The following is an 8,387-nucleotide window of genomic DNA, read 5'->3' as shown; positions in this document are numbered from 1 at the left end:
CGGTGTACAGTCTCAGCACCTAACAGTTTCTAACAGGCTCCAAGGACTCTGGTCAAGAGACGATACGTTTTAAAAAGGAGCCGATTACTTCAACATCAGTCACTCAGAGCCCAAAATCTGAAGAATGACCAAAACCAAATCTTTTATTTTTTATAATTCTATAAAAGTAATCCAAATGTGTCCACCACTAATTTTTCCCGAAAGAAACATGCTTTAAATAAGCAAACTACACCTGCTCACTGATGTGTGTGAATGGACGTCTTAGATTTCTCATTGGGCTTAATTACAGACCAATCACAGGAATAGATTTTTAGTGTAAAGTGTAGCATGATGCTAAGCCTGTTTTAGCTTTTGCACATACATGTTGCACTTCTGGCTGAAAATGGAGAGAAATTTGCAGCATCGCACTGTTAAGCCAGGTGGCATCCATTCTTTAAATAGCATCAATATCGATGTCATCATCCTTGTTTTCAGACTTCACAGTTTCAACTTTCGGTACACTGGCAGTCTTGGAATACACCACCTGGTAAGATAAATGATTTTATTAGTTGCGTATACCTCTGCCAACAAATCTGCGAATAAAACATAGATCAAATGGTCAAACTGCACAGACACAGCTATCATTCTCTGCAAAATGGAAAAACTAAATCTGACATGTTCTCTGTAGCCTAGCACTACTCGTCTGTATGAGAGCATTTATTTATTTACTTTTTGGCTAAGGATTGAACCCAGAGGCATTATACCTTTGAGCTACACCCTAAGCCTGATTTTTTTTAATATTCTTTATTTTGAAACAGGGTCTGAGATGCAAAGGGCCCCCACACTAAGTAGCTGAGGCTGTCTGTGAACTGCGATCCTCCCATCTCAGGCTCCCAAATGCTGGGATTACAAGCGTGCACCACTGCTGGCTAAATATTATTATTAGCCAGAGGCATTCCACCACAGCCATACGCCCAGACTTTTTTTCAGTGCTGGAGATGGAACCCAGGGGCATTCTACCTCCACATCCCCAGCCTTATCTATCTTTTATTCTTTATTTTGAAACGATCTCATTGAGTTACAGAGGGCCTCACTAAGTAGCTGAGGCTGCCCACGAACCATAATCCTCCAGTCTCAGACTCCCAAATGCTGCGATTACAAAGGTGTGCCACCATTCCCGGCTCAGACTTTGTCGTTTTGAAACAGGATCTAGTCTAGCTAGATGGCAGAGAAAATCTCTACATTACTGAAGCTGTCTTTGAACCTGTGATCCTGTTTTAGCCCCCCAAGCAATGAGACTATAGGCGTGCACCACAACAGGCTCCTTAGAAACCTCAGCATCTCAAACACCCACTGCCGCCATTGTAGTTAACACACTGCCAGTGTTTACCTCAATGTTCTCATCTTCATCTTCTTCTTCACCGCCTGAGGATTCTTCCTCTGCCTCCTTCAACCATTTTATAAACGGTTCTGCTTTGACACGAATCTCTTTGGCAAGTTCTTTTGAGACATATTTCTTGGACGCCTAAAAAGTCCAGTACAATATTCTAAGTGAAGATTCTAAGTAACTTCGGGTTGTTTATAGAATCCCCCACATGCTCAGCTCTGAGAGAACTAGGTCACACTCCAGATCCCCACCTTTTCCGACCAGCTGATGATGACCTCCTCTTCTAAAAGGTCTGCGTCATACATCTCCTTCAAGATATGCGGGATCTTGGAGATGAGCTGAGCTTGATGCATTGCCACCACACACTCCAAACCATGAAGAAGGTATCTCTGAGCCTTTTTATTATTGTGACAAAACTGCAAATAGATTAACAAGTTTTATTTACGTGTTCTAACTTGACAATTTAATATCCAAGAGTGGTTCAAAAAGGCCAATACACAAAGACCACTCTATTGATCTATAACCCCAGCCCTATATTACTTCACCCCCAGCACTGGGGCTGAACCCAGGGGCATTCTACATTTGAGCTACTCTCCCAGCCCCCCCCCTTTTTTTTTTGGCGTTACTGAAGATAATACCCAGGGGCATTCTACCTCCAGGCCATACCCCCAGTCCTATTGTTTATCCTTATTTTGAAATAGGGTCTGAGTTATAAAGAACCCCACTAAGGAGCGAACTGTGATCCTCCTGTCTCAGCCTCTCAGATGCTGGGATTACAAGCATGTGCCACCACAGCTGCTTCAATTTTTTACTCTTTATTTTGAAACAGTGTAAGTTACAGAAGGCCTCATCAAGTAGCTGAGGCTTGGGGTGGGAATTGGGCAGGGGTTAAATCAGTGATGTGTACATGTATGTACACACAAGTTCTTTACCCCAATATGATGTATGAATATAATGCACCAATAAAAAAAATTAAGAGTAGCTGAGACTTGTTGTGAAGCTGTGCTCTTCCTGTCTTAGACTCCCAAGTACTGGGTCAGCAGGTATGTACCACCTACCCGGCTTATGTTTTTTGGGGCCAGAGGTTGAACTCAGAGGCTACTCCCCCAGCCTTATCATTATTTTCTGCAGGTTTGGGTATGGAACGCAGGGGCATTTGACCTCCAAGCTCCACCCCCTGCCCTATTTTTTCGTCTTTACTTTGAAACAGGGCCTCACTAAATTGCAGAGGGCTTAAGTATCTGAGGCTGTCCGCGAACTGCGATCCTCTGGTCTCAGCCTCCAGAATGCTGGGATTACAAGCATGCGCCACCACACCCGGCTCAGCCTTATTATTTTTATTTTTTTGGTGGTACTGGGGCTCCGGACTACACTCCCAGACCTATTTTTAAATTTTTTAAAAATTTGGAAACAGGGTCTCCTAAGCCAGCGCGCTGTGGCTGGCTTAGAACTTGCGTGATCCTCCTGTCTCTGTCTCCCAAACCCGGGGATTACAAGCGTGCGCCACCACACCCGGCTAGCCTTATTATTTTTATTTTTAAAATTAATTTAATTTTTTTTGGTGGTACTGGGGGTGGAACCCAGAGGCTTTCTACCTCCGGGCTATACTCCCAGACCTTTTTTATGTTTTATTTGGAAATAGGGTCTCACTAAGTTGCTGAGAGCCTAAGTAGCTGAGGCTGGCTTTGAACCCATGCAATCCTCCTGTCTCAGCCTCCCAAGCGCGGGGATTACAAGCGTGCACCACCACACCTGGCTTAGCCTTATTATTTTTAAAATTGGAAACAAGGTCTAAATTGCAGAGGGCCTAAGCTGAGGCTGGCCTCAAACCTGTATATCCTACCATCTTAGCTCCCCAAGTACTAAGATAACAAGCATGTGCCACCACACCGCCCAGCTTATTTTTATTCTTTATTTTTTTGCAGGTCTGGGGATGGAACCCAGGGGCACTGGACTCCCATGCTACACCCCCTTGTCCTATTTTTTGTTCTTTATTTTGAAAAAGGGCCTAAGTAGTGGAGGGCCTCACTAAGCTGAGGCTGTCCGCGAACCTCAATCCTCTAGTCTCAGCCTCCCAAACTGGGATTACAAGCGTGCACCACCATACCGGCTTTTATTCTTTATTTTTAAACCGGATCCCACTAAGTTTCGGTAGAACTGAGTGCTGATGCCGACTGCAAACCTGCAATCCTCCAGTCTCAGCCTTAAGTACTGGGTTTATAGAGTGGTGCAGCCACATCCAGCTTTTTTTCTTTATTTTCTTGTGATACTGGGGCTGGAACCCAGGGGCTTTCTACCTCCAGGTCACACTCCCAGACATATTTTATTTGGAAACAGGGTCTCATAAAGTTACCGATAGCCTAAGTTGCTGAGGCTGGCTTTGAACCTGCATGATCCTCCTATCTCAGCCTTGAGTACTGGGATTACAAACGCACACCACCATGCCCAGTTTCCTAAGCTTTTTTTTTTTTGTGTGTGTGGTACTGAGGATGGAACCCAGGGGCATTCTATCTTGAGCTACATTCCCAGCCCTATTTTTTAGTCTTTATTTTGAAACCAGGTCTGAATTGCAAAGGGCCTAAGTAGCTGAGGCTGCCTGCAAACGTGATACTGTCTCAGCCTCCCAAATGCTGGGATTACAAGCGTGCGCCACCACACCTGGCCCTTTCTTTTTTTAATTTTTATTTTTTGGTGGTACTGAGGGGGGAATCCAGAGGCTTTCTACCTCTGGGCTATACTCCCAGACCTATTAGATTTTATTTGGAAACAGAGTCTAAGTTGCCGAGAGCCTAAGTAGCTGAGGCTGGCTTCAAACCTGTGCAATCCTCCCTCCTGCCAGCCTCCCAAATGCTGGGATTACAAGCGTGCGCCACCACTCCCGGCTTCTAGCTTTTTATTTTGAAACAGGGTCCCTGTTTTAAACAAGGTTGATAGCCGGGCATGGTGGCGCACGCTTGTAATCCCCGTGCTTAGGAGGCTGAGACAGGAGTACCGCACGGGTTCAAAGCCAGCCTCAACTACTTAGCGAGGCTCTCAGCAATTTAGTGAGACCCTGTTTCCAAAGAAAATATAAAAAAAGGTCTGGGAGAATAGCCCGGAGGTAGAAAGCCTCTGGGTTCCACCCCCCAGTACCACCAAAAATAAATACATAAACAAGGTTGATGAGCCTCACTACTTAATGAGGCTGCCCTTGAACCTGTGATCCTTGAGATCTTCCTGTTTCAAGTATTAGGGATTACAAGGATTATAAGGCCTGACATACCTCTTATGTTAAGAGCTCACATGCTATTTTCAAATGCTTAAAAACTTGTAAAGTGGATTGATTACCTCTACTTTTGGGATAGCAAAAAGCAAAAGTGATTAAAGAAACAGCTCCATGTTAGTACAGAATACTAAGACAAATTACTTACTCTTAAGAAATGGCGCCTGTATTTCTTAATTTGTTCCCTAATCTTCTCATTAAATAGAACCTCAGTCAGAACAAGAGGACCCATGGCTTTTACATCCAGTCTCTCTGCTTCTGCTACAATTTCTTTGTCAGATGAGTCAATGATACCCTCTTCCTTCTTTTTCTGCAAATAAAAAGGGGGGAAAAAAAAAAAACCTCAGATAAATGCATCCATATTTAAGCTTCAGCCATCAGTTGGTCTGCTGTCCTAGACTTAAACATTTTTTTAAGTAGCTGAGGCTGGCTTCGAACCTGTGTGATCCTCCTGTCTCAGCCTCCCAAGCACAGGGATTACAAGCGCAGGGATTACAAGCATGCGTCACCACGCCCGGCTTTATCTCTTGAGCCTTTTTAAAAAATTGTTTTTGAAACAAGTTGTTGAGGCTGGGACAAAAAAACTTGTCTTTGGTACTGGGGACTGAACCCAGGGGCTTCTACCACTGAGTCACACCTTTAGTCATTCACATAAATAAATAAATAAATACACACACACGGATTCTACTTCTGAGCTCTACTTTGTATTCTTTATTTTGAAATATGGTCTCACTTAATAGAGCTGAAGGTTAAGTAAGTGGGGGGGGGGGGAAGCTGAGTGTGGTGCATTCCTGTAATCCCAGTACTTGGGAGGCTGGCCACAAAACTGAGATTCTCTGGTTTGAGCCTCTCAACTACAAAAATTACAGGACCACAATGTGCAGCCTTTTTTCTTTTAAACAGTCTGACTTGCAGAGAGCCTCACTAAATGTAGAGGCTGGCCACAAATCTGCAATCCCCTCTCAGCCTCCCAAGTACTGATAACACAGGCATGTACTCTCCCTGCTTAGTATTCAAGACACCAAACTGAAAACTTATGAAAGTATATGTAAAAAGACAAAGGCTTTTTTACATGCGAGCTGAACTCTCAAGTAGTGTTTACCTTAACAAAATCAAATAGGATATTGACACGCTCCTCTACAGTTCTTTCCAAATCGTCACTGAGGGTCAGGACTTTTGCGTGGTCACTGATTTCATCCATTCTGCGCCTCTGAGCTTCCTCCGTGGTGTCCTCCCCCCAATCATCATCCTCCTCTTCTTCCTATTTACAAAACAAAGATGCTTAGCCAAAGACATACTTTCTAGAAATGTAGAACATACTTCGGAGCCAAATTCATTTCCCGTCAAAATACACATTAATATACCTTTAACTCAAGCAACCAACAGCACCTGGAATCTAAAACACTGGTAGCACTGAACTGCCAGGTACGTTACACAATCTCAGTGTCCACTAGGGTAACTCGGCACTCACCACAGCATGTGGAGGAGGACTGATCTCATTTGGCGGTGGTGGCGGCGGTGTCTCTCCGCTGGATACAGAACCATTTTCCTTGTCTTTGCCCTTTCTATTTTTCTTTTCCTTTTCTTTCTTTCCTGTACCACTATCACTATTCTCTATGAGAAATTTAAAAAAAGTAAGTTTAGTCCAATAGTTTTTATTACTGTTTACCAGAACATGGATCAGTATTTTAAATCTTGCCCTCTTAGAAGCTATTCATCTCTCAAAATTGAACCTCATGGACTTGGACAAGGCCCTATCTAAACACAGCTTTACTGAAAAGTCTTCGGACCACTGTTCAAGTCTATATAACGGCTTATCTCATGGGGAAGAGAACACCGGAATAGGTTAGACTTGCTTGCTATAGCAAGCTCAAATTGTGTCAGACAGTTTTGATCATCTGCCACAGAGTGTTGCCTGCAAAGCTTTTTTTTTTTTGGTGGTACTTTTTTTGGTGGGGCTTTTCTACCTCTGGGCTATACTTACTCCCAGACCTATTTTATAATTTATTTGGAAACAGGGTCTCACTAAGTTGCTGAAAGCCTAAGTAGCTGAGTCTGGCTTCGATCCTGTGAAGATCCTCCTGTCTCAGCCTCCCAAGGTCTGGGATTACAACTGTGCACCACCACGCCCAGCTTGCCTGCTAAGCTTTAAGGCCACTTAGGCTTAATGAAGCAAGGCCTTGTTTACAAAACAGTAATAGAAGTAGACACTTTCATGAATCCCCACCATAATCTGTTCTACAGACTTTTCAATAAAGTTTTATAGTTAAAAAAACACAAAACAAATGCAAGGATTAAAAGTTCCTTGTCTTTAATACAAATAACATTGTTTTTACAGCAACAATAAAAATCTACTTTTGTTTCCATCTATTAGTGGTTTTAAGTTTATTATGAAGACTTACCAGGTGGGTTTTTGAGAATGAATGTGCAGAGTTTATGATGTGTGTCAAGCATGCCTCGATAGCCACAGGCTTTACAAGAATTACCTATTGTTTGTTTCTTTGGATTGACATGCTGCCAAAAAAGTAAAAATAAGTATGTCACCCACAAATTCTTTTGTCAATTTTTGGAACAAAGTGTGAAAATATTCTGTCAAAAGACATTAAAACACGAGCTTCGAGCTTAACAAAACTAAGGAAACTCTTTTCATAGTAACTTATTCAAAATATATATTAAACTTGAGGTTTTGTACATTACTTACAATCAAGCCTGCGTGCCTTCTCAAGAACATTGGCGTTAGCCCAGAAGCGATCACAAGAATAGGTGTACGGCTATTCTTTTACTGACAAAAACCTCAAAGGCACTCACCAGATCTGTTTCAGGATTCTCACACTCAGGACAGAGAACAAATTTTTTAATGAATCCATCCAACATGTCTTGCAGCTTATTCGCCTCATGAGATCCATTGACAATGTAACGGTCATTCTTAACATCAAACTGGGTCTGTGCTCCCAGCTCACAACCAAAATATTTGGTGGGATCTATATGAAAACAAGGCTCGATTCATTACAGTTAACTAAATTAACCTCTGGCTACTCATCCACATTTATACAAGAATCACCATGTTTTCAAGTTACGGGGTTAATGAGATGTGTTCGCCAGAAAGCTTAAGAGAACTTAGGGCAACCAGTATGTTCCTTTAAAGTCCAAGGTTCCAATCAACCTTTAGCCTAATTAGCATACAACTCAGAAGTTTCACAGCTCAAAGACCGTCAAGACTTTATCCATCATATACCTCCTCCTCTTCAGGCTTCTCCAAGAAGTTTACTTACACGTTGGAGGCCGATTAAGCGCCTTTGCAACGTCAACCATGTTGACTATAACTGTCTTGATTCCATTTCCTTTGCCCTCAACCTAAAAGGAAATAAGAATTTCAATTTTGCGCTGTCTTCCCTGTGACTTGCAATTTCTCAAAACCCAGAAAGAGCACCAAGGACCGATTTCCTACTACCACGAAGGTGGGTCTTACCTTGGCAATCAGACGGGGCATCTTGTAGCGATAGAACTGGTCTGACACGCTGCGGTTGACGTTGACAGACATTTTGGCTTATTAGTGGCTTTATCAATAAGATGAAGAGATCTTTGATTGCAACTTTTTGGTATCTTCTGTCTGGAGAAGAAGGGATGACATAAACGACTGCAAGAGTTCTCGGTCTCTGACATGAAAAAATTTTCGCCACTGAGGCTGTAAGCTTCTTGCTTGTACGCTATGTTTCCCCAATACAGGTACCAATGGCTGCGCAACAGCTCTGAAAAAGA

General features: G+C 42.8%; 1 protein-coding gene across 1 annotated transcript; it reads right to left on the bottom strand.

Moving 5' to 3' along the window:
• Window positions 1–433: 433 nt before the first annotated feature.
• Window positions 434–8,169, bottom strand: EIF5 (eukaryotic translation initiation factor 5; the record flags this gene model as incomplete). Its single annotated transcript, XM_080708042.1, has 10 exons — window positions 434–523; window positions 1,370–1,504; window positions 1,618–1,782; window positions 4,777–4,938; window positions 5,731–5,889; window positions 6,100–6,242; window positions 7,031–7,142; window positions 7,437–7,609; window positions 7,901–7,982; window positions 8,098–8,169. The coding sequence occupies 10 exons, from the start codon at window positions 8,167–8,169 to the stop codon at window positions 434–436; spliced, it is 1,293 nt and encodes a 430-aa protein (XP_080564168.1).
• Window positions 8,170–8,387: the final 218 nt, after the last annotated feature.

The sequence above is a fragment of the Muscardinus avellanarius genome, assembly GCF_963383645.1.
Source record: "Muscardinus avellanarius genome assembly, chromosome: 12".
In the NCBI taxonomy this organism is placed as follows: Eukaryota; Metazoa; Chordata; class Mammalia; order Rodentia; family Gliridae; genus Muscardinus; species Muscardinus avellanarius.
Note: the sequence above shows the minus strand (reverse complement) of the source record. Positions and strands in the feature narration are given on the sequence as shown.